This window comes from Plectropomus leopardus, chromosome 18 (assembly GCF_008729295.1).
Source record: "Plectropomus leopardus isolate mb chromosome 18, YSFRI_Pleo_2.0, whole genome shotgun sequence".
NCBI lineage: Eukaryota > Metazoa > Chordata > Actinopteri > Perciformes > Serranidae > Plectropomus > Plectropomus leopardus.
In genome coordinates this window covers 1169615-1196438 of record NC_056480.1, presented here as the reverse complement: position 1 = coordinate 1196438, position 26824 = coordinate 1169615, and the positions used below count along the sequence as shown (strand labels likewise).

The 26824-nt window shown below is 39.0% G+C and overlaps 2 protein-coding genes, 1 pseudogene and 1 gene segment (V, D, J or C); 3 read left to right on the top strand and 1 right to left on the bottom strand.

Annotated features, from left to right (window-relative positions):
- Positions 1-9: 9 nt before the first annotated feature.
- LOC121958116 lies at positions 10-12854 on the top strand. The segment is given in 4 exon segments: positions 10-21; positions 6065-6146; positions 6979-7100; positions 11467-12854. Coding segments are annotated over 4 exon segments (432 nt in total).
- Positions 9118-10184, bottom strand: LOC121957488 (annotated as a pseudogene).
- Positions 12855-12941: 87 nt separating the features above from the next.
- Positions 12942-19032, top strand: LOC121957483 (major histocompatibility complex class I-related gene protein-like). Of its 2 annotated transcripts, XM_042506074.1 has the most exons (8): positions 12942-13019; positions 15746-16015; positions 16453-16731; positions 17604-17906; positions 17979-18083; positions 18309-18326; positions 18828-18882; positions 19005-19032. In XM_042506074.1, exons 1-7 carry the CDS (start codon positions 12971-12973, stop codon positions 18875-18877), a joined length of 1074 nt encoding a protein of 357 aa, XP_042362008.1. In that variant the 5' UTR covers positions 12942-12970; the 3' UTR covers positions 18878-18882; positions 19005-19032. The 2 variants fall into 2 exon arrangements, with proteins under 2 accessions (XP_042362008.1, XP_042362009.1); XM_042506075.1 differs by lacking the exon at positions 19005-19032 and having other exon boundaries at positions 18855-18884.
- A 1774-nt stretch (positions 19033-20806) lies between these two features.
- On the top strand, positions 20807-25749 carry LOC121957484 (major histocompatibility complex class I-related gene protein-like). The gene is made up of 6 exons (XM_042506076.1): positions 20807-21262; positions 22939-23208; positions 23647-23925; positions 24312-24614; positions 24763-24864; positions 25336-25749. The coding sequence occupies exons 1-6, from the start codon at positions 21214-21216 to the stop codon at positions 25383-25385; spliced, it is 1053 nt and encodes a 350-aa protein (XP_042362010.1). The 5' UTR covers positions 20807-21213; the 3' UTR covers positions 25386-25749.
- The last annotated feature ends 1075 nt before the right edge of the window (positions 25750-26824 follow it).

Sequence of the window (26824 nt, the reverse complement as noted above, 5' to 3'; positions counted from 1 at the left end):
TAAACTAAGATGGCAAACATGGTAAACATTATATGTGCTTGTCTTTACTATATAATTTGCAAAAAGAAGAATTATTCATCCAAGAATCCAATTATTCAATCCAAGAATTATTAGATGTTTGCAGCACAAAATGTGAGTTTAATTTTGATTTTTTTTTTCTAAAGTAATGAACACTTCTTTAAACATATGTGTGTTTTGTGTTTTCTGTGTGTGCTCGAGTGGGGGCCGTCTCCCTCCCTAATTTTTTGTCTCCTGCCTCTGTTCATCATGCTCACCTGTCTGCTATCAGCTAATCAAGAGCACCTGACTCTGATCAGATTAAAAGCAGAATGTCTACTCCCTCCAGACAGATGCAGTTTTTAATTTGCTTGCCAGAGCACTTTGTAATCTCTGTTTTTAAAGGTGTTGTATAAATAAAGGTATATTGAGGATGATGTCTTGCAGTGAAACACTCACTGAAGTATTTAATAACTGCATCTACTGGAATTCAAAACTTCCCACAGTTTGTGCGTGTCGGAGTGGTTGATGAAGTTCAGGTGGGCTCCTGTGACAGCAACAAGATAATAGCCGAACCAAAAGTGGACTGGATGAAAAAAATGTTCACCAGCTTTCCTGAGCATTTGGGGGAGTACACTGAATTGTGTATTCAGTATCAGCGAGACACAATAGAAGTGTTTGAAAGTTCTGGAGGTAGGTTATATTATTTATTTATATATGTTATATATGTTTTCACTTTTTACTGCTAAAATCTGCTGCATCCCAGTTTGTTGTTTGGCAAACAAATATACATTCAATTGTGAACATATAGGCCAACACATATTCATGTGCACACATTACAAGCATCTGCAAGGTATTGAGTGCTGGGACTGTATCTGAGACTGCAGGTGTCAAACAGCCGTTTATAAAAGAGTTTGTTGGGCACAGAAAGCAAGAGGACACTGATACATCTGTCAAGTCATAGAACAAAAGCTACCATTGTGACTTTAAACTGTTCAAGGTAAAAATTTAGGGGGATTTGGTGGCATCTAGTGGTGAATTGCAGGTTGCAGCCGGCTAAAACTTCTTCTGGCAAGAACTCCCTCAGTTTTCAATGTTCAGGAGGTTTTATGAGGAGCAGAATTACCCACAAAGGTCTCACTGATTATTCATTACTATTAGTTTCCTGAATCACATGTCAAGACTTGGAGAAACACATTGCGTCAGTGAAGTTTAAGATCACCTTGCATTGGAGATATCAACTGTCCATCAATGTCTGTTTGTTTAGTTGTCACATCACTGATTTCTGTTTGACATTTCCACCTTTGAAACACTCTGATGAAGACTATGCAGTGAACTCCAGTACTAATAATTTTTTGGTGCATGTTTATGAATCACAACATGGCTTAGCCCAAAGATATAACGGTGGTCTGCTTGTGCAATACAAAAATGCTGGCTTTCTTTCTAGTAAATTCTAAATTTCTCAATAACTACATACAAATTTAACATTCTCTTCAAATGTGTTCATTTTGTGTTGATATTGTTCATGATCTCTGTTTTTCTACCAGAATTGTATCGGGGTTTTTTTCTGAAATACTACTACTTAAAGTGTGTGTGTGTGTGTGTGTGTTTGTGTGCATGTGTGCATGCATGTATGTGTATGTGTGTGTTTTGCAATAATGTTATGGGGAATGATCTCAACACATTTTCTATCAATTTTGTTTTTTGGTTTTTTTTTTGACAATAGATTATTTGACCAGAATCAGAGGCCCGATTTGGTCAAGGTGCAGAAACAGTCCCCTGATGATTCTGTTAGTGTGTGTGTGTGTGTGTGTGTGTGTGTGTGTGTGTGTATGTGTTAATAAGGACATGGTTTAACTTACCTTACATGAACGAAAATCAGATTAAAGATGGTTTTAATTTGTTCATTTACAATTTCCTAGTAATTTTTAATCTGACATCCTCAGCATGATGTGGAAGATATCATTTATATTATACAGAAACAAAAACAATAAAACAAAAATGTCTGCTTAAAAAAATACTACTGCAAAGTATACCCAAGGTATGGATATGCTTATAGTGGAATTTATATATTTATCTCACTCAATTTTGATCACTTAACACACTTAAAACATGGGAGGACTAAAAGAGCTCACACAGAGCTTTATAGGTTTTTTTTAAAGGGTGGATTTCCAAATTTTTCCACTAGAGGGCAACAACAACATTCAATTCTGGACCTGTAATTCCTCTGTGTTCAGAGAAACAGGTGCCCAAATTTTGTTCTGGTAATGACGAATGTACTTTCTATGTGATGTATGGCCAAGACAGTTGAAGTTTGTAGTAATACACACAGTGTTGAAAATGCATCATTACTTAGAAATGTGTAGATGAAATTCCAGCAGGAAATTAACACGACTTCACTTAGATGTTTATTTCTTGATAAACTGGTATGAAGTGTTTCCTGTCAGTCCATGAGGAAGTCAAATGTAAAGCTAAAAAGGGAGAGGCTCAAGCAGGTTTTTGTTTTTTGTTTTTTTTACAAGGAAAGCTGTGAGACTGATGGAGACTGAAAAAACAGAAAGCTTTTGTTTGTGTTTAAAATGAGTGACTGCTATATCACATTTGTCTGTGCAGCTTTCTTACTGTACAAGAGGAAATTTACAAACATACTAATGATCCAGACCTACATGATCCATTGTTATGTATAAAGATATGTTATGTTATAAAGATAATTTTCAAACGTTATTGGTGTCTTGCAAACTATCGCTGTGCTGCATGCATGCATTCTTGCCTTTAGTAAAGGACTTATACTATTACACTGTCAAACTGGATGAAACATTGTTCAACAGTGACATTTGAAGCTCTGGATGTTGTTTCTTTTTCGATACCAGATCTGACACAGTGTACTGAAACCGTGATCTTCATGGTAGTAAAACAAGTTCCACAACTTTTGTATCATTCATCCATCTGTCTTCAGAAGAGAGACACTCCCCTCTTCCAACAGGAGGGAAAAACACAAAGACCAAAAAGCTTAAGCAGCTCGGCCCCTCATGTCTTCATCAAAATAAGATGAAAAAATTACTTCTCTTTCACATTTCATCTTCAGGAAAGGTCACATTTTCCAATCTTTACTTCATTTTCTGGGCTCTGCATTTTGTCACTGCTGCAGTGGTTGTTCTTATTGTCCTCATCGTCGGTGCTACAGGGTTCGGCATTTACAAAAGGAAGAAAGGTGAGAGCAACAAATGGAAAGATTATCTGCTCAATTGACTTTTCCAGTACTTTGATGTCAGTCTTTGAGTGGATGCTTTCATCCAAGTTGCAAAATGGAATCAAGCCTCAGTTCATCAGTTACTGCCACGCCCACCCATCACATTTACGGGTGGCTTCACATGACATTTTTGCCGGATGTAACCTGTCGTGGGCGCATGAATTGCGGCAGAGCAGCGAAAAGCTGAAACACTTCTGATAAGTATGTATAGGGCAGGTGGAAGAGGTAGTAGATGAATCCAACAACAATGTGTTTTCTTTTTTTTTGACACCATGTGCCTCCTTCCCATGCCAGCATGTGCGTTTATTGACGTCCCAGCGTTGGTGCTTTTGTTGTCCAAACATAACCACATGCTGCACGATCACACCATGTGCATTTGTTGATATCACAATAGCAGTGTTCCAGAGCATAAATAGTAGACGCATAAGGATACCTAGAATTTAGTATTTAGAAGCAGAAGTCTACCGACAAAGCTGCAATATCTGATGACTTAGGATGAGAGAATGTTAATTAAAGTAGTCCAAAAAAGAAACCATTTAAATACATGGTCTGCTAACTTATGGTACAGGCACAAATATCGAGGAAAAATAACCAAATCGACAACTTTGCAAATCTACAAAATCAAGCAGGAAAAACACCTCTGAAATGATCAAACAAAGCCTGGTATGAACTTCAGCTGCAGGTGCGCCAGTACAAAATAAAACCCAAAATTTTCTATGACTGTCAGTTGTTAAAAAATGTGGCCTGCAGCAGATGGTGATGGTCATTAACACCCTCCTCCCTCTGTGTATTCAGTCTGTGTGTTTTTTCCCTGTTTCAGTGTCAGATCATCTGCTCTCAGTGCCGCTCTCTCTTGTTTCTCATGTTCGTAACATCATCCTGTTTTTTTTTCTTTTCCCCTGTTCTTGTTTTTTGGTTTAGCCCATTCCCTCCGTTTTAATTGGCTGCCATTTTACACAAAAAAACTGCTTTTTGTTCTGTCTACCTGCCAGCTAGGTTTTCTGCATTGGTCCTCCTTTTTTGAACTGTGAAATGCCACAGTTTTTAGTTGTTTTGGTTTTACAAAAAATGTCAAAGGCCTAAATATCCTTAATCCTAAATAATATATGATTAACGGAGCCACAATGAGAGTGACACTCCATGGGATAATAAGAAGAAGTTAATTTCAGGAAAGACAGGATGAGTGAATGTGACTTTTTTGTTAATGTAGGAGAAATACTTGTTTTAAACTATTTTATATGAGTTTAGTGGAGTGCCAATTCCACACAGAAAAAATGATGTACATTTAAATTGTGATTTAGAGATGCCGAACACTCTGCATTATCCTCTGATCTGATTGATCACTGAAAGAAGGAATGACAATTTTGTAATGTGGAATAAGATGTTATCAGCATACAAGGATATTTTTTGTTTGTTTGTTTGTTTGTTTTTTTGCTGGTGTAAATTAACCTAGGTTGAAGATGATCTGTGTGTGTGTGTGTGTGTGTGTGTGTGTGTGTGTGTGTGTGTGTCCTCAGTGAAGTGTATCAGTCTCTGCAGTAGCTTCCAGCTGCAGCTGTCACTTCAGTTTCTGTTCAGTCTGACTGAGGGAGGTTTTTGTACGACGCTTTTTCACTGTGTGAACACAAACTGACTGTTGATGACATAAAAGCCCTGACAGTAATAAACTGCTGAATCTTCAGTCTGAGCTCCACTGATGGTCAGAGTGAAGTCAGGATGTGACCCGCTGCCTGTAAAACGATCTGGAATCCCTGAAGGTCGATAGCTAGTGGAGTAAATGAGCAGTGTAGGAATTTCTCCGTCTCTCTGTTGGTACCAGTAAAAACATGGGGTTGAGCAATAAACCGTCTGACTGGTCCTACATGTGATGGAGACGGAGCCTCCAACAGCAGATCTCACTGCTCCAGACTGAGTCAGTGTGACCTGACCTCTGGACTCTGAGGACGCAGAGACAGAAACATAAAGCAGCGTCATGGTTTTGTCGGCTTCATTTCAGAGGGACGGATGTTCATAGAGGAGAGGAGTTTGATTCTCTGGACTCTCCTCTGCTGCTGCTTCACAGGTAAAGTCCAGAGAATCAAACTCCTCTCCTCTATGAACATCCGTCCCTCTGAATTCTGTGTCTTCTGTTGTCATGAAGGACGGCTGACAGTCCTCCAGTGTCCAACTCTCAGGACTATAAACTCTCCCAGAGCACTGGAGCATGGAGCTGCTGATGCAAAGTGGCTCTCTATGGAAATGCTCTGACTGACCCAACAGGGACTTGGATTACTCTGATGAGGCTGTTTATCATCGGATCAATCAATTTAGTACTAGTACTAATACTAGTTCCATAAAATGCTGTCATCGTCTCAACTTTTGATTCAAATGTTTGATTTAGGGTCACAAGGGCTAACAGGAACATACAGGTCGTTTATTCCCTTTGCCGTACACACTGAACACAGGACGAGTACATCAGGGAACACTTTTTTTTAAACAGGATTTGCTGTCTTGTATTGTTGATAAAAACTTGTTTGTTGTCATCTGTCTATTTTCACCACTGTTAATTCTTTGTGTTTTTATTTCTGTGCTGTGTTATGTGCGTTGGATGTACCTTTGCTGCACTTTGGGAGAAGCCAAAGACAAAATTTCCACTGAGACGAACAATAAAGTAACTCAAGTCAACCCAAATAAAATCTGATGTCTTCTGTTTACTTAAACTTAGTTGCTAGAAAATAATTTAATTGAAAATTTAAAAGTAGAAACTGAAAAATACATTCAGAGGCAAATTTGGTGAGTTTGTTTGTGTCAAAGTCAGAGAGCCGTGTCTCTCTGCAGTCAGAGGTTTTTGTACGGCGGCTCAATGACTTTGTATCACTGTGGTGGACTTTTGGTGGAGGAACCAGACTGGATGTTGGAAGTAAGTCTCATTTCTCTGAAAAGTTTCTGCATGAATACTAAAAGCAGTGCTGTAAAGTAATATCCTAAATTCTGTTTTTTGTTATATGTTTTATTTAATTAAAAATTTAATATTCATGTTTTTTTTTTTGGCTCCGTTATCATGGAGAACAACTCAGCAGCTCAACAAAACATGACTTTATTTGTCGTTTTATTGTTTGTTTTATTGGAGTTTAAACGACTTCAGACTTGAATTCTGCTTAGAAAATATTAATGCTAATGTTGTTTTTTAATATTTCACCACAGTGATAAAGGTTGTTATGATGAATCAAAATGTGTTTTCTTCTAGTAAAATTGAACACAGTAAAGAAAAAGATCTGCCTTTAAAATTTTGATTTTTTAAATTTTTTTGTCTTGCATCGTATAGTGTTGTTTATTCTTTTTAAAATTATTTTAAAAGTTTGTTAAATAATGACTGAAATCCATGTGAGAAACATTTGATTGTCTTGAGTTCATAGCTTTTTATTTCATACTTTAAAGTAATGTATCGTTAAAGTTTTGGATGATTTTGATGAAAAAGTTTTCAAATTTTTAACAATTGTGATATTTCCAGAGTAGTTTGATATATTTCGGGTGGCTCTGTATGATGATTCTCTCTGTGCTGGTTTGCATGAGAGGCTTCTTAAAGGGAAGTGAAACATTGTGTGAGTGAGTGACTGCTGGAGCAGAAAAACCATCTGACAGAAACTCCTTAAAGGACTAAATCAGCTCTCACACAGTAAATGTGTCCAAGTGTCTGCTGGTCGACTGACAGCCGTGTGGTCCCTGTCACTAAGCTGATTGCTGTCTCCTAGGTGACGTCCGTCCCTCCCTGACGGTGCTGCCCCCCTCCAGTGAGGAGCTGGAGCAGGGGAAGGCCACGCTCATGTGTCTGGCCAACAAGGGCTTCCCCTCAGACTGGAGTCTGTCCTGGAAGGTGGACGGCAGCAGCAACAGCAGCAGCAGCAGCAGCAGCAGCAGCTGGGGGGAGAGCAGGAGCCCCGGGGTGCTGGATGTGGAAGACCGCTACAGCTGGAGCAGCACCCTGAGGCTCTCTGCAGACCAGTGGAGGAAGGTGGGCTCTGTGACCTGTGAGGCCACCCAGGGCTCCCAGACTCCACTCTCTCAGACACTTAGGAGAGACCAGTGTTCCCAGTCCTGACCTGACTCACTTTGACTCTGCTGCTGGTTTTAATCTGCTACTTTTCTCATTCTGCAATACTGTCTCTCACTCTCTCTGGTTCTGTCTTTCTCTCATAAGTTTTCCAACATTAACATGTTCTTGCTTGTGTTGATGATTTAAACATTTAACCGCAATAAAGATTTAACATGTGTATTATAAAGGTGATATGTCTTTTGGCTTCTTTTTTGACATATGCAGTTATAGCTTTAGTGAAATTAATGCACAAAATTCACAAGAATAACAAGTCCAGTTTTTTTTTTCAGATTTCTTTTTAATTGTGTGGATATTCTCTTTTGTCTTTATGGTAATAGCTAAATTACTTACCTTTGGTAACGGAACACATGGTAAGACCATTTTATTGCGAAACCACAAATCTCTCTTTTATTACTAATGTCTGCCCTTCAAGAAATGTTCATGCATTGTTAACCTGTGCATGCAAATCATCCTGAAGACTTAATTCAAAAGTCAAAATATTGACAAAGTTTTTTGGGCTCAGAAATATAAAGCAGGATATCATCTGCAAAAAGGGATATGAAATGAATCTTATTTATTTGATTTTTTCCACCAAATAGTATTGAAATGATGAGACAGTGCTTCTTACCAAAAGACTAAATATGAAAAAGATGATAGCACGGTCCCTGTCTCTTGCTGTCTGTTAGAAGGTTTGATGCATTGTCAATGCATGACAACATAAGTTGACATTATTCAGCTCATATTTTCTGACAATTTAGGGAAGTTTAAGGTTATTTTATGCAATTTTTGATCATGGATGTTTCTGATGCTTTTCTGTTTCATCATATTTTCTTGTCAATAAATAAACTTACAGTAAATTAGCTGTGATCCAGGATGAAGCAGAGGTCATAGGCTGTACTAAAGCTTACGCCGCATTTGAAAATTCCGACCGTCTACAGGTCCTTAAACGCACCACAGACGTGTCGATCGGCTCAGAGCAGACGTCGGCTGAACATTCCCTGCAGTGTGTGCGTCCATAGAGCCGTGAGTTATGTTGTTTGACATGTTGTACATGTGGTACACTGTTAATTCTGTTTATCTTTGAGTCAATTGATGACTTAGCAATAGTTTGTCATCTGATTTGGTAATATGAACAGTTAGCTGCTAATGAGTGGAGTTGGATATGGAGTTAGCTGCTAACTAGCAATAGCCTGAGAGGTGTATTTGCTGTTTGCTAGTCCCTGTTGTTTATACAATGCATACTGCATGCTATGATCAGTGACACCATCTCTTCTGCTTATGTTGCATATCTAAGTGATCATTCTGTGTTAATTGTTCAATCCTGACTTTGAGTTTATAACTCATTTGAAGCTGTAATTTCCGTTGTTATCTTGTTAGAGATACACATCCCAGCTCAGTATATTTTTATGTTTAATTGGTGATTTATTTTCTAATCAGCCTGTATTGTTGTGTTTATATTTCAGTAACCACACACATGCGCACGGATTTCATAAAGAGCTGAAACTTTATTCCTGGACTCTGTTTTCCTTCTGCACTTACCTGCACATTAACAAGTGTCCTGACCGACACTCTGAAGTGATTGCTGCCACCCAATATCCCCATACAGTCTCATACATAGGCTGTGATCAAGCCTTTTGTCACGAACCCTCCCAGCTTATGAATGGATGGTAAGAAGTTGTAAGGAAGAAAGATATTTGGTTTTCATACATTTTCTCTCTTAACTTGTTTTAAAAAATGTACATTGAACTCAAAGCAACAATGGTATAATGTTTATTATACGTGATGACATTGTGTGTGTGTGTGTGTGTGTGTGTGTGTGTGTGTGTGTCCTCAGTGAAGTGTATCAGTCTCTGCAGTAGCTTCCAGCTGCAGCTGTCACTTCAGTTTCTGTTCAGTCTGACTGAGGGAGGTTTTTGTACGACGCTTTTTCACTGTGTGAACACAGCTTGACTGTTGATATAGTGAAAACTCTGACAGTAATAAACTGCTGCATCTTCAGTCTGAACTCCACTGATGGTCAGAGTGAAGTCTAAGTTTGATCCACTGCCTGAAAAACGATCTGGGATCCCTGATACTCGACTGCTAGTCTGGTAAATGAGCAGTTTAGGAGTTTCTCCGTCTCTCTCTGTTGGTACCAGTGTAAACATGGAGGTGAGCAGCCAGCCTGCTGACTGATCCTACATGTGATGGGGACGGAGCCTCCAACAGCAGATCTCACTGCTCCACGCTGAGTCACTGTGACCTGACCTCTGGACTCTGAGGACACAGAGACAGAAACATAAAGCAGCGTCATGGTTTTGTCGGCTTCATTTCAGAGGGACGGATGTTCATAGAGGAGAGGAGTTTGATTCTCTGGACTTTACCTGTGAAGCAGCAGCAGAGGAGAGTCCAGATGAGGACGCAGGTCAAAGTCATGTTTTTGATGAGGACCATTTCTGTGTCTTCTGTTGTCATGAAGGACGGCTGACAGTCCTCCAGTGTCCAACTCTCAGGACTATAAACTCTCCCAGAGCACTGGAGCATGGAGCTGCTGATGCAAAGTGGCTCTGTATGGAAATGCTCTGACTGACCCAACAGGGACTTGGATTACTCTGATGATGCTGTTTATCAATGGATCAATCAATTTATCAGAGTGTAGATTAGAAAAAATCAATACTAGTTTCATAAAATGTTCGCATCTTTACAACTTTTGGCCGAACTGTTTGATTTAGGGTCCCTTTGTCGTACACATGTTGAACACAGAACGACCACATCAGGGAACACTTTTTTAAAATTATGTGTTTTATAGGATTTGCTGTCTTATATTTTTGATAAAAACTTATTTGATGCGATCTGCCCATTTTCACCACTGTTTATTACATTCTTTATATTCTTTGTGTTTTTATTTCTGTGTTATGTGCGTTGGATGTACCTTTGCTGCACTTTTGGGAGGAGCCACTGAGAAACAATAAAGTAACTCAAGTCAACCCAAATAAAATCTGATGTCTTCTGTTTACTTAAAGTTAGTTGCTAGAAAATCATTGAATTAAAAATTAAAAGGTAGAAACTGAGAAATACATTCAGAGGCAAATTTGGTGAGTTTGTTTGTGTCAAAGTCAGAGAGCCGTGTCTCTCTGCAGTCAGAGGTTTTTGTACGGCGGCTCAATGACTTTGTATCACTGTGGTACACGTTCGGTGGAGGAACCAGACTGGATGTTGGAAGTAAGTCTCATTTCTCTGAAAAGTTTCTGCATGAATACTAAAAGCAGTGCTGTAAAGTAATATCCTAAATTCTGGTTTTGTTGAATGTTTTATTTAATTAAAATTTTAATATTCATGTTTTTTTTTTTTTGGCTCCGTTATCATGGAGAACAACTCAGCAGCTCAACAAAACGTGACTTTATTTGTCGTTTTATTGTTTGTTTTATTGGAGTTTAAATAACTTCAGACTTGAATTCTGCTTAAAAAATATTAATGCTAATGTTGGTTTTTAATATTTCACCACAGTGATAAAGGTTGTTATGATGAATCAAAATGTGTCTTCTTCTAGTAAAATTGAACACAGTAAGAAAAAATTTGCATTAGGATTTTTTTGTTATTTTTTGTATTGCATCATATATATCCTTTTCTAAATTATTTTAAAAGTTTGTTAAATAATGACTGAAATCCATGTGAGAAACATTTGATTGTCTTGAGTTCATAGCTTTTTATTTCATACTTTAAAGTAATGTATAGTTAAAGGTTTGGATGGTTTTGATAAAAAAAAAGTTTTCAAATTTTTAAAATTGTGATATTTCCAGAGTAGTTTGATATATTTCGGGTGGCTCTGTATGATGATTCTCTCTGTGCTGGTTTGCATGAGAGGCTTCTTAAAGGGAAGTGAAACATTGAGTGAGTGAGTGAGTGACTGCTGGAGCAGAAAAAACATCTGACAGAAACTCCTTAAAGGACTAAATCACTCTCACACAGTAAATGTGTGTCCAAGTGTCTGCTGGTTGACTGACAGCTGTGTGGTCCCTGTCCTCTAAGCTGATTGCTGTCTCCTAGGTGACGCCGTCCCTCCCTGACGGTGCTGCCCCCCTCCAGTGAGGAGCTGGAGCAGGGGAAGGCCACGCTCATGTGTCTGGCCAACAAGGGCTTCCCCTCAGACTGGAGTCTGTCCTGGAAGGTGGACGGCAGCAGCAGCAGCAGCAGCAGCAGCAGCTGGGAGGAGAGCAGGAGCCCCGGGGTGCTGGAGAAGGACGGCCGCTACAGCTGGAGCAGCACCCTGAGGCTCTCTGCAGACCAGTGGAGGAAGGTGGGCTCTGTGACCTGTGAGGCCACCCAGGGCTCCCAGACTCCACTCTCTCAGACACTGAGGAGAGACCAGTGTTCCCAGTCCTGACCTGACTCACTTTGACTCTGCTGCTGGTTTTAATCTGCTACTGCTCTGAGTCTGCAACTCTCTCTCTCACTCTCTTTCTCTCTTTTTCTCTTGAATGCTTGAGTAAATGTTGATGGTTTCAAGATATTAAAAAAAGTAAAGATTTCATCAAACCAGAGGTTTCCATGAGGTTATTTTCACTTTATCATTTCTTGTACACGCTGAGCTTTACAATATATTATATGGAAACATTGCACATAAATATTAGCAAACTAAACTAACATGCAACTAACATAATATTTAGTCAATTACACGTAAAAGTCCCCCAAAGACAAAGAAAAAGTGATAACGAAAAAACAGTTGACATGTATTTTAAAAATATTCTAGCTTTGGTCCAGTTAGCGAACAGATTAGTGACACCTTTAGACAAAAAATCACATTCAAGTGTATCCTGATCTTTGAAAAGCTTTTGACATTGTAGAAACAAACATATAATTAAATAGGTTTTAAGCAACATAGGGTGAGGTCTTCCACAAGGTTCAGTTCTGGTCCCTCATGTATTTCCTACATTGTCAGTGATTTGTGTTTGATGTCAAATGAAGTCTCTGGTGGGTTTCTTCTACAAGCCCTCAGTTCATCACAGCTGTACATTTCCTTATGTTACTTTATATTTTGTCTTGTTTTATCATAGACACAAATAAAAAAACAATAAGGACGGCAAAGCAGAAACATTACATAACATAGGATGTCATGAACATATATTTTAAAAATAGCTATTGTGAGTATCTCACTTAATCTTACAATTTTAAAATAGCTTACACCATTCAGGTTCATTCAGGTACAGTTGTTGCTCAAATGTTGCAAATCAGAGCAACAGCCCCTCAAAATATCTGTGCAAAGTCCTTGTTACTGATTGAGCTCATTTGTACACTATAGTTTGTATATTTTATATGTGTTGGTCATTATGTGTCACATGTATTTCTTTTGATTGATTTGTGCTGTATTTCATTTATATGTGCTACTGATCCGTTTACCTAAGCTGTTAAATAACATTATTATCAATAAAAATAAAAATCTGTAGAACTTGAGTCCGTCTGAGCTGTGCAGCAGTCATGTGTCACTGACGTCGCTTGAGACTGACGGCGTAATCATGGAGGATTTCTCTTCCCAGGTTAAAGCGATGAAAGCAGAGCCCTTTAAACCATCAATCTCCTGCAGCAAATAAAAGCATCAAGAGAGGATTGTGGGTGGATAGCTGCAAGCGACGAGTGCGGCAGGAGGGACGCGAATTGAGGCGAATGAAAACAAGATGAGATGCTTTATTTTGTTGCTTCTCTTCTGTCACGTTTCATCTCCGGGTAAGATCACATTTTAAATGTTTAACTTGGCTCTGCATTTTGCTCCTGCGTAGCTCCTGGACGCGCCTGTCGTTTAGTTTCACTTTTAGGCCCTCGGTTATTTTTAGAAATGCATTCTCCTCCTCCGGTTACAAAAAAATCCCCGTCCATGCCGACATGCAAACGCAGGCTGTCAAGCGATGTAAAGCGCAAACCAAAGTATCAGGGTGGCGATGCAATCTGTACCGCAAAGCCACGCTGGCTAATCCGAAACCTGAAGTAATTACCGGAAAACATGCAACAACACCAACAACAGCACGTCGCAGGACACACACACACACACACACACACACACACTGCACGCAGGGCCGGCTCTACCCAATTTGGTGCCCTAGGTGCCCTAACCCTAACCCGCACCTCCGCACCCAATAACGACACATCACGTGCTCACACATAATTTAGGAACATGTCACTGTTTATTTATTTGTAATGTTAATATATATATATATATATATATATATATATAACAGAAAACACTAAGTGAGGGTGCCAGTGGGCATAGAAAATTATTATTTTATTATTATTTTCCCTCGAGGCCAAGGGGGACTGGCGGCGTGGCGGCGTCCCTCCAGCAGATGGCGCCTTAGGCGACCGCCTATATCGTCTATGCTACGAGCCGGTCCTGACTGCACATGTGAGCAGCGCTGGTCAGGCGGCTGCCAGCTGCTGCATCTAAAGAAGCGGCTCGCCGACTGTTTTCCGCGTGCAGCTCGTGGTTGTCGCTGACATTGACAGTGAAAGTGGTGTTTTCATAATTTGTTGACCTAAAAGCTACAGCGCACGAGAGCAGGCAGCCGCAGCAGCAGGCGGTGACAAAAAGCTGCCATCAAGTCGGACAGATTTCTGACTTTTTTCCTCAGCAGCCTTCAGTCTGCACAGGAAGTCACAGACGCACCCACATCCTGTTAGATCTGATTCCTGTTCATTATTTTATCACATCCCTATACCAGTTATTGCATTGATGACACTGTAAGCTTGTAAATTATTATACAGGCGATTTTTGATTTCTGTTTAGACTTTAGAGAGAGTTTATTGTCCGCCTCAGTGGAAATTTGTCTTCGGCTTTGCTCTAAGATACATACAAAACAATGCAACATTCAAAATATGAAACACAAATGTACAATATACAAGAGACAATAGTGCAGACAGTCAGAGCAATAATTGATATAAATATAAATAGATAGTAAAATATTATTATATTACAAAATATTAGTTCCCTTAATACAATGATCCTATGTCCATCGCCTGAATGGCATATGGAATAAAAGACTTTCTATAAATGCTACGACTGGTTTTCGGGACCCTTAATCAATCGGCAAGACAGGAGCAGTTCAAATTCTGAGTGTAATGGATGTGAGGCGTCTGCAAGTATGTGTTTGGCCTTCCTGCGTACAAACACTGTCAAATATATATCGCAGAGTTGTGTCTGATTTGCCAATCATCGTCCATGAAATGCTGACGATCTTAGAGAGCTTCGTTTTGCTCTTTGCACTCAGGTTCCCGTCCCGTGCTGAATGACAAAATGCTTTCAACCAGGCCTCTGAATGTCTTTTCAAGTGTGTGTTGGCTGACACCAAAACAGATGCTGATTTGCTTTCTTAAAGATGCTCTCTGTATTATTGTTAAGAGTCAGGGTCTGATCAATAATTGTGCTTAAAATGTTCTACTTTTTCTACAGGCTGATCATAGAGGCCCATTTGGTTTTGTTTGTATTGTAAGTTCTTTTGTTTTGGCCACGTTCATCTGCAGTTTGCTTGCCGAACACCAGTGTTGAAGTACAGTGATCTGACTGAAGAAACTTTCATTTCACATACATTCAAATGTAAATCAGCATCATATCAGTTTGTTCCTGGATATAAATCATCTGAGCACACCTGTCACCCTCAAACTGCATCAATAAATGTATAACATCCCAACAGCTTTCAGTGCAGATCAGTCAGTCAGCTTCACATTTCTACACGTTATTTTAATTATCTTAAGAATCCTCACATCCCACTCAGGCTCCTGACCACACGTCTTTGTGCTGTTTAATAGTCCCTAAAATAATAAAAACAGTCCAGTGTTCATTTACAGTAGACTCTGTTCATGATGGATGTATTTAGTCTCTCTGACAGCAAAAACTCACTGTCAGCCACAACATAAATTCTGCTGACAAAAAAAACTTTCAAATAGGACAAATAAGCTCCAAATCTCTGAAATTCAGCAGCAATCAAAAAAAAATGTTTATATGAAACATCATGTTGATGAATTGACATCTGAACCAATCAGCTGTTCGATCAGCTGAGAGCTCTAAAATCTTCGATGTTGCGAGATTATCACCGTCCGCTTTTGCATGACGTCAGAGCGAGTCGAGCTAACCAGCATGCATTGCTTGTCGATCGCCGGTGATCAGCTCTGCACAGGACTGAACAGGCTCGGACAAACCTATTACTTGCCATACTATGAAGTACAAAAATCCAAAGGGATCGGCGGAGGAAGATAAAGAGAAAATGCAGGTTTTCATTTTTTAAAATTAACCTAAACTACAAATTAAGTGATAAACTCGATTTATCGCACAGCCCTACTTCAGCTTGATAATACTCTATGTTTAGCAGGGTCTTACTGAATACATCATATTAATGATGAGTGTTTGGATGATCATGTGTGTACATTTTATAATGATTTTATAACCATTGCTTATTTTGCAGTGAAACACTCCCTGAGGTATTTCTTAACTGCATCTTCTGGAGTCCCAAACTTCCCAGAGCTTTTGGGTGCTATATTGGTCGATGACGTTCTGGTGGCTTACTGCGACAGCAACATAAACATGGTAGAGCCAAAACAGGACTGGGGAAAAAAGATTAACGAAAACTACCCGCAGCACTTCGAGCGGTACACTCATGAGTGTCTTGAGGTTCAGCCGCACTTCTTCAAAGCTACGATTGACAATTTCAGCCAGCGCTACAACCAAACTGAAGGTACAGTATTTTCATATGTTGCATTTTATATCTTATTCCTAAAACCTAATGCATATATTGTTTGGATAACAGAAATTGTGTTTATTATGAACATGTACATGCATTCATGTGTGCACATCTGCCAGGTATTTAGAGCTAGGACTGCATCAGGTGTCAAACAGGTGTCAGTGTATAAAACCGCTCGATGTGCACAGAGCACAAGAACACACTGCCTGCGATCAGCAGTCATCCATGACTTCACAGAATAGCCACCACTGTGATGTTTAAACATAGAAATGTTTATCTCACTCATATTAAGAAAAACTGCACTCATTTTTTGCTCTTGATCACGAGCACACCACAAACCTTGGAGAACAGCTGTGCATCACTTTTAATTTTTAAGATGATCTTGAGATATCTTCTGTACATCATTATTCATTACAGTCTCTGTCTCTCAGATGTCCATATTTTACAGCAGTATTTTGGCTGCGAGTGGGACGATGAGACTGGAGAGACGACTGGTTTTAATCAGTTCGGCTACAATGGAGAAGACTTTCTAGCATTGGACCTGAAGACATGGATGTGGATCGCTCCGAAACCATGGGCTGTCAGTACCAAACTGAAATGGGATGCTGATGAAGCTAGAATGACATACAATGACCATAACCTCAATCAGATGATACCTGAATGGCTGAAGATGTATTTGGCTGTAGGAAAGAGCTCTCTGCTGAGAACAGGTAAGATCACATGATCATACATCTATGCAGCCTGCTCAGACCGAACTTCCATCGCATTATCACTGCAAACAGTCTAATGCCTCTATGATAATAAAGTTGATAGACGCTTGCGATGTGTTCACAGTTGAAGTTTCACCCTATAAATCTATCAACAAGTCGTCAAAGATCACTGCTTCATAACCGGGCAGCTACATGTGCTTTGCGGGCTAACATTAGCAAGCTCCGACACTGAAGTCTGCATAGATATTAAACGGTAAATGGACCTGCACTTGTATAGCACTTTTCTAGTCGTTCGACCGCTCAAAGCGCTTTCACACTACGGGTCACATTTACACACCCATTCACACACTGGTGGCCGAGGCTACTGTACAAGGTGCCACTTGCTACTCAGTTTTTAACCATTCATACACATTTACACACCAACAGAACGGCCATCAGGAGCAATTTGGGATCCAGTATCGTGCCCAAGCATACTTTGACATGACATTAAACCACCAACCTTTTGCTTAGGGGACGAACCTCTGAGCGCCACCTTCTTAAAAAAATAAAAAGCTGGCCTCATAGGGTTAAACATGATTGAATGATTCTTTTGGATCCTAATTAAAAGTTGGAATTGTTGCAATTAAGATTGGCATTCATTGTTTTTGGTTATTCTGTCGACGTCATCCATGTACACATTTCAGCGTGCAGGGTACTTATTGTCAGGAGGCCTTAAACTTCATTATCATAGTGAAATTGGTTCAGTTATGGATTTAAATATTTTCAGGTTGGTGTAAGTAGGTCTGTAGATTTTGTCCTCAGATTATTCACTTCACAATTGTAATTTCCTGTGAAGGTAAGTTTTGATTTTATTTCTCTCTCTCTCTCTGCAGAGCGTCCCTCAGTGTCTCTCCTCCAGAAGTCTCCGTCCTCTCCAGTCAGCTGCCACGCTACAGGTTTCTACCCCGACAGAGCCATGATGTTCTGGAGGAAAGACGGAGAGGAGATTCATGAGGACGTGGACCTCGGAGAGATCCTCCCCAACCACGATGGATCCTTCCAGATGAGCGTCGACCTGAACGTTTCATCAGTCACACCTGAAGACTGGAGCAGGTACGAGTGTGTGTTTCATCTCTCTGGTGTGAAGGACGACATCATCACCAAACTGGACAAAGCAGCGATCAGGACTAACTGGGGTAAGTGACTGCACCATCAGGTCCATCCAGTGATCGAGACAAATAAAGGTGAATGTTCTGTTGTGGTTCCAGTTTCTCCCTCAGAGTTTCCCGCTGTTGTCGGAGTCGTTGTTGGACTGCTGCTGCTGACAGTCTGCATCACTGGACTCTTCATCTGGAGAAGGAACAATAATAAAGGCAAGGAGAAAGCATCTTTTCACTAATAACAAATCAATTTTAACTCCACTGTTTCACTGTAAATGGCTGAACGGAAAAATACAGCACCGGAAAATTTAGCTTCTGTACTGAGAGCTACTTTTGTACCTTTTAAAATAACAGCAGAAATCAATGAAATGAATGTTGTTTTTTTATTCTTAGTTGATTTTAAATTTTTAACTACTTCTGTATTCATCTGTATTTCAGGATTCAGAAGAGCAAACTGTAAGTATTGTGTCAGATTATCTGTCTGTCCTTCTCCCTTTATGGAAATAATCACAATTATTAGTTTAAGACATCTCCAATGTCTCCACCTCATTCACTTTAAACTCCATCTAGTGGTTGCAAGACCACAATACAATGTAAAACCAACATAAGATACAAGATACAAAACCTGATTAGCTGTTTATTTATGCTGTAGTGTCATACAAATCTGACCAGTTTTAGCAACAGTAACAAGCTAAGACCCCTATCTATTAGAAAGTACTCATTAAAGGACAGTAGGACTTTTTCCTTGCTCATTTTTTATTGAATCAAAAAATAATAATCATGCAAATGCGGCATTGTTTGTAATTTTGTGTTTGCACAAAAAAAATCAACTTTCAATTTTCAATTTTCATACTTAGCACATCCAACTAATCTCAAATAGCAAAGAGAGATTAAAATCCCATAAGCTTGTGAGGTGGATAAATTCAACTGCTGCCTCTTTTTTTTGTATGGCTTTAGATCTTCCACCTCTTCCACCCTCTTCAGTCATAGACGCAGCTCTGAACTGATCACAGTGAGTACTTCATCATGTCACGACACTGTGCAGACAGTGCACAGTCCCTCTGTCGCTCCTCCTGGAGCTAGCTGTCATGTACTGACCAACACTTTCCGTCTTGTCTACATATTGCGCTCTAGGTATCGTTCTGCGTCTGCTGTTGATGTTGCAGGATGTCACTACCGTGATGTCAACACAAGTGCATGGTGGGATTACACTGCACTTGGTTATGTTTAGCCAACAAAAGTAGACGGTACCGATGCGGGGGATGTCAACAAATGCACAGTCTGCTGCAGAGTTAGATTAGGTTTATGCAAAAGACGCTCATCATCATAAGGTGTAGAAAAAAACGTCACATTCAGACCAGAAGTGATCGAAATCCCGGGTTTGTTGGATCCATCCACTGCCGCTTCTGCACTTCAGGCTCCTTACATTGTTACTGGCAGTGTTTCAACTCGACGCCGTTCGCTGCCGTATCATGTGGACATGACAGGTTCAGTCTGGCTGTGTTGTCAGCTGATGCCGCGCGTCTGGTTCTGTCCAGCCGTGCGGACACAAAAGGTTTGGCGTGGAAGTCTTACGCCAAAAGCACAGCAAAAGTGTTGATATTTGACAACTATGGACTGAAAACCGGATGAACATTCTGATATATTATTCTCTAATGCTCTCTTTGGTAAATTGTGAATTCTTAGAGTGTAAAAAAGAAAAAACTGTTTACAAGCAGCTAATATTTATATATTGGCATAATGAATAATAATGATATATATTACTCTATATATTAATATATTTGGGCTGGTTCTCTCTTATTTGTGTTCACATATGTGACAAAACCAGAATCAGTATGGACTGCGCTCTCACAGTATTCTCTTTATGTTCGATCCTCGAGGTACGCACAAAACTTGGCAAAAAAAAAGCTCTTAAATTTGCCGCCTCCTCTATACTTTGAATAACTTACGGAAAGACCTGAAAATGTCTGAGCTGATCACTATGTCACTTTTAAAAGATTGAGAAAATAGCACTCCTGGTCAGCTGAAATCGACATTTGCACATTTCTATGTATTTGATTGTTCTGTTTTGCATTTTAACGGAGGGTTGTGCCCCCTCTTTATATTGTTTGATAGTTGTATTTGTGTGTCTGTATTTATTGTCGTAACCTTGTTTTAAGCTGCACTCTTGGACATGCCACCTTAGAAAATAGATTTTAAATCTCAAAGAATACCTGGTTAAATAAAGGATATATTACAATTCTCAGTCAAGTAATCCCGTGTGGTTATAGGAAATAACCGGAACCAAGATTTTATCACAATACTGGCTGAAAAATTTACAAACATATACTGTATGTTTGGACCAAACATACTGTATATAATACAAAAGCAAGTTTCTCATTACAGCTATTCAGTAAAGATTAGAAGAGTATACATAAGCTAGCAGAGTCCAAAGACATAAAACAAGAAAGAGAAAAGAACAGTTGTTACTGTGGGACTTCTTGGGTCTTCAGATATCAAATTTATGTCAATCAGTCATGTGATTTGTTGTCTTTGGTGATGATTAGCATATATATATATATATCAAATAAAGATGAACATAGGTGATGACTCATGATCTATGTTTTAGATTGGATGGATATCTGGTTTAAAACAGTAACTCAATCCTTTACCTTAAAAAGACTGCTTATGCAGTCTTCAAGCCTCAAAACCACCATCCACCACCGTCATCTTCACTTGATTCTTGTTGCTAATAATGTGCTTGGACACATTTACAATGTTAAGTTCTTGTAATCACAGATGATCAGCCTAACTGAAAAAAACTTTAAAATAAAATGACTTTTAATGTAAAAAAATCTACTAATCTATATATATTACTCTATGATTTATTAATTCATATGTTATGGTAATGTAGTATGGGCAAGCACATATATAAAAGTATTTATTCTGCCTTGCTTATTCAGAGAAAAAAACATTGTGAGGATGGTCAATATTTCTTGCTGTGATCCTCATACGGTCCAATTATGAGGATTTTTATTCAGATTTGTACTTTTGTATTTTAGTTTCGTGGCAAGTCACTTCTGACTTTGCACTTCCTATTTAGACTTTCTTTGTAATTAGGTCTTGGATCCACTGTTATGATAACAGGTTTGTTGATCTCAGTTCTGCAGAGGTTATAGATCGATAAATGGTTAGATAGATAAAATCCACCTCTTCCCCGCAGCCATAAATTTCGTTCAGTCCCTAGGTGAGTCAGAGCAGAGACAGACACGCCTCCCTCCACACAACAAAGTCAACAACAGGGTGAGCAGCCGTCCTGTACCGACTCTTTTGTTATTACTATTATTATTTTAGTTCAAACACGATGGAACGGCTACTTCTGTTGCTTCTCTTCTGTCAGGTCTCATCTTCAGGTAAGATCACTGATATGACTGTTCACGCTGTTCTATGTATTTAATTCCTGCGTAGCTCCAGGACACCCCAGTCATGTAGCTTCACTTTCACTTCAGCTTCATCCACCAAAATTAATGATAGTAAAAACAAAATATTGACGATGAGTGTGATAATGTGTGTATCTTATGTGAGAGCCGAGGGGAATACATAAGTCGGGAGTCTGAGGATTTCTCGAGCACACAATTTCCCGCATTCTGGTGAAATGTTAGGCACCATTTTTTGGCTTTTGTCCATCTGTAAACTTGTAGCTAGGCATGATTTACTCTTCCCTTTTGTTTTGTGTCTTTTGTAAAAAAAAACATATTTGGCTTATAACAAATAAATAAATAACAAATAATAATTTATAGAAATCAGTGTTGCTGCTAATTATTGACATGTCCCACACTGTGATAAAAAAAACTACTTTGCATGTAGTATATTGAAAATAATTCATTTTTTGTGGGGTTTTTGTTTGTTTGTTTTGTTTATCTAAAAACACAGTGGTATAATGACAAAAACCTGGCATTTAAAAGGTTTAATTTCTGGAAATTAGTTAATACTTGATATTTATTATTAGGACTGAAAGTAAAAAAAAAAAATATTAATGTTTTTCTTTAAAGCTTGATTTTGCAATATATAGTCATTTTTTAACTCAAAAATATATAATATAAATATGTTGAGCGTTTGGGGATGTTTTCTGTGTTTTTGTGTGGACAGAGAAATTTAGTAAAACAAAGGTCATCTGGAATTTTTTTTTAATTATTTTTTTAAAAGGACACACTATTCAGCCTGACACACTGCTTGGAGCTTCTGGTAGTAACACACCTGTTGGCTATGTTTGATGTAATTTCCAGTAAAAATCACAATGTAATACTAATTTTCTGTTGTTGTTTTTTTTTAAGTACATATATAGGAGAGGGCAAGTAGCTACTCACTTATCTTTTATGTGATTATGTCTAAAGTATCATCTTATTTCTGCTGCTATGACCTGTCCACCTGAACTTTACCTGGTATTTTAAGTTCACCTGAGGTGGTTTGGGTGAACTGCTGTGGATCATCACTAAGCAGCACTAAGCACATTCTTTCACACAGAGGCTGCGTGGTGTATTATTGTGCAGATAATAATGCAAGTATGGCAAAAAACATCAACACTTCCGACCCAAGATGTGCTGGGTCCTTCAAAAAAAAAGCACCATGGGTTTCGCTTTGATTTATTTTTTTACAGCAATATTTTATTTAATGTTACTATAACAGTACTTTTTAACGTTATACTTTTTTAAACATGACAGTATTTTGTTCACCTTTATTTTACCAGTAGTTTATGTAACTTAAAATTAGTAGCCTCCCAGTCCCTGCAGTCCTCACGTTACTTACATCACTTGAGTCTGATGCTGTAGTGCTGATGATTTCTCATATTGCAGGTTTGCCTCCATTCTAAGCTTTTTGATTACTTAAGTATTTTTAAAGCAAATACTTCAGTACTTAAACTCAAGTGATAGATTGACTGCAACTTTCACTTTTACTGGTGTAGTAACCTACCAGGAGTATCTGTACTTTGACTTTGAGTTGTGTACTTTGTCCACTACTGCCAGCTGAGTGTGATAATAAATACATGTTAATATTTATACTGACTGTATGAACCTTGTTTGTCTTGCAGTGAAACACTCCCTGAAGTTTTTCGTAGCTGGATCCTCTGGAGTCCCAAACTTCCCCAAAGTTATGGGTGTTGCATTTGTTGATGAAATGATGATAGGCTCCTGTGACACCAAAACCATGAAACTACAACTAAAGCAGAACTGGATGAGACAACTGCTGAAAAATAATCCTCAGCAGTTGCAGTGGTACAATCAAGAGTGTTTCGATCATCAGCCGAGCTTTTTCAAATCCAGGCTTGATCATTTCAAACAACGCTTCAACCAAAGCGAAGGTACATTATTCATTTATGTTATATTTCACATTTTACTGCTGAAATCTTCTGCATTCTGGTAAAAGTCTACTACTTTATACTGGGGTAAATCCTGTATACTATACAAACAAACCTGTATGTACCTATATAGATTTTCATGTCAGTTGTTAGTGCTGTTATCGTTATTGAAAATGAAACTTAATTGATTACTTTTATGCATCCCCTGAGAAGCAGGGGATGCAATTTCAGAGAGGAGATACTCCTCCTGGCTCTTCAAGACTTGGTAAATACAGAAATAAATGAGAACGCTATAGATGAAAGCAGTACATAGAAAATCAATTGGAAATTATTAAGTTTTCTTTATTGGTTTGTAAAAAGAGCCTCAGGGAGGGGTTCCACGAGAGACCAGCCTTATCCAGATCATAACTGTTAATGTTATTCTCTGTTTCTGTCTCGCAGGTATCAGCATTTTACAGAGAACAATTGGCTGTGAGTGGGATGATGAGACTGGGGAGGTTAATGGTTTTCTGCAGTATGGTTATGATGGAGAAGACTTCATATCTTTGGACATGAAGACTTTGACATGGATCACCCCGAAACAACAGGCTGTCATCACCAAACTGAGATGGGACGCTGAGGAAGCTAGAATAAAACACAATACGCATTACATCACTCAGATTTTTCCAGAATACCTGAAGATGTATTTGGCCTTTGGCAAGAGCTCTCTGCTGAGAACAGGTAGGATCACATGCCTGATGTAGTCTCAAAGACACAACAATGTTCGAGCAGCCTGCTCAGACTTAGTTTCCATTGTATTATTACTCCAGCCAGTGTGACACGTCTTTCTTTTAGACCGTTTGCTGCTTCGTTAAATTATGTTAACTGCTGTGCAGTTTGTACCAGTGTGCTCAGAGTGAGTGTTTCTGAATGCAACCTATTGAAAGGAGCGTTCAGGGATTTCAATTTGGCTTGTTAAATCAGTATCATCAGATACCTAACCTGCTTTTTATTCTGCATGTAAGACTGCAAATAACATATTAAGAAAGTTATCTGTTATTTGGTTTCCCAGAGGTTTTCAGTCTTCATGCAGCAATAACCCTTTCCCTACCCTCCTTTTTTTCCAGACCTCCCCTCAGTGTCTCTCCTCCAGAGGTCTCCGTCCTCTCCAATCAGCTGCCACGCGACAGGTTTCTACCCCAACAGAGCCGTCATGTTCTGGAGGAAAGATGGAGAAGAGATTCATGAGGACGTGGACCTCGGAGAGATCCTCCCCAACCACGATGGATCCTTCCAGATGAGCGCTGATCTGGACCTTTCATCAGTCACACCTGAAGACTGGAGCAGGTACGAGTGTGTGTTTCGTCTCTCTGGTGTGAAGGACGACATCATCACCAAACTGGACAAAGCAGCAATCAGGACTAACTGGGGTAAGACTGAGATCAGAGGGTGCTGAATGTATCTGCATGTCTGTAGTTTTTTTTTTTTACCTTTTGTCACCAATTAAGCTGGTAAGTCACCTTTTTCGCAGAGGCTTACAACTGCAAGGCAGTAATTCTTGTTTGTTTTTTTCAACAGAGAAACCCGCTAACATGAACATCTACCTGTATGCTGCCATGGTTGCTCTTGCTCTTGTGTTCATCACTACCACTGGATTCATCCTTTACAAGAGAAAGAAAGGTGAGAGACACAAGTGGAACAATCATCTGCTGAACTGACTTTACTACTTTGTTTTAGTGTTGAGTTGATGCTTTTTTTTCCTGGGTGCATTTGAATTGAATTCAAACAATCTTTAGTTTCCTGCACCCAAAATTTAAAGCACCCACCAGTAAACGCGTTAAGGCTCAGAGCCTGTGAGAAAATTGTAAGGAAAAGTAGATAAAGATTTTCTCCCATTTACAACAGTAACTGAAAAATATGTGTCTCTTTCTGATTTCAGCCCAAATTCCTCCATCTCATAAGTAAAACTTACTTTTAACGTTTTCAACTGATCTGAGACATTTTTGTACCATTCATTAAAAGAGGTTTTTAAATTACTGAGCAGATGAACTATTATAAGATGGTGTCCTTTATTTACTGTTTAGAAAAGTACAGTGCAGGAGGAGTGGACTTGGGCAATTTTACACTAACACTTTGTTTCTGACCTTACAGCTCCTCACAACAGCAATGAAGTCTGTGAGAAACTGAATCCAGACACCTGATTGACTCAGAACAAATACACATGTTGCATTGGGATTTTGCAGAGGAACTTCTTAAAGATGCGTTAGGTCATGGTTAGTGAATGACAGAGGGCTCAATAAATTTATGATTCTGCCACTACCTGTAGCACATGATGAAAGATCACAACATTATTTAAAGGGAAAATCAAAATGAAGATTCAGTCACTCTACTCAACCTCAAGCTTATGGAAAGTCGGGTGAAGTTTTGTACTCCACAAAAAACTGCTGGAGTTTCACAAGGTAGAGGTATTGCTCCTAAACAATTGAAGCAAATTGTGACCAGGATTCAAACGTTGAAAAAAGATAAAATGACAAATTGTCTCCATATTGCTGGTCCAAAGTAACCCAAGTGTCCTGAAGCCCCAACATGCCAAGTTGTTTTGAAAAACATCTCTGGTGCCATGTTTTCAGCTTTGTTGTGGCCTGTAGCTCCTAGTGAGAGCCACCCTTTGTCTGATGTAAAAGTACATTCTCAGTGTTTTCTCTGTTAAACAACCACCTTTCAAAAGCGGTGTTAAAATGGGGGTTTGAGTGTGTACATTTCCTGGATGCTTCAACCAAGAAAAGTGTCTGTAAGGAAAAAACAATGAAAAAAAAACAAAACAAAATGAAAACCTGTATATGAGCATGCATATGTGAACACAGTTCCCACACTACTAGTTCAAGCCACAATAAGACTGAAAACATTGCACCAGTGACATTTGTCAAAACAACTTGGCATGTTGGGGCTTCAGGACACTTCGATTTCTTCGGAAGAGCAGTATGGAGACATTTTGTGATCTTATTATGTGTTGTTTTTTAAATCCTCGTCACCATTGGCTTCAGTTGTTTGGTAGATGAGTACAACACATTTTCCCCGTGAAATTCAGGCAGTGTTTTGTGGACTATAAACCTTATAAGGCTTTCAATCAGCATGAGGATGAGTAGATAATGACTGAATTTTCATTTTTTGGTGAACTATCCATTTAATACTGGGCTGAAGCTGCTAACTGAAGGTTGTCTCCTGCCATCCACCCTTGTCCAAGCACAATGGTGACCACTGTATGGTAGTGTATGTATAGTCTATGAGGTAGCATTGGCCACAGGTGATATGAATCAGGCATTTAAAGTTAATGGTGGAGGGGGAAAGTCATTTTGAGCATAGGTGTGGATATATGGTTCTTATTATAATCAGAAGCACAGCACAGCGTTAACAGACGAATAAATCTGGATCACTTCATATTCTCGTCAAGTCATCATGGTAATCTATTTCTCTCTCTATCATCATGCTGCATTAACCCATTGAAACTTGGATAAGCTTTTATTTTCTGCGTTAGTTAGTTAAAGGTTGCAGGGAAATTAAATTAATAAAAATAGGAAAAATGTCCAGAAAACTTTATTGATAATAATTCTACTTATATTTTTAAATTATGTTATATAAA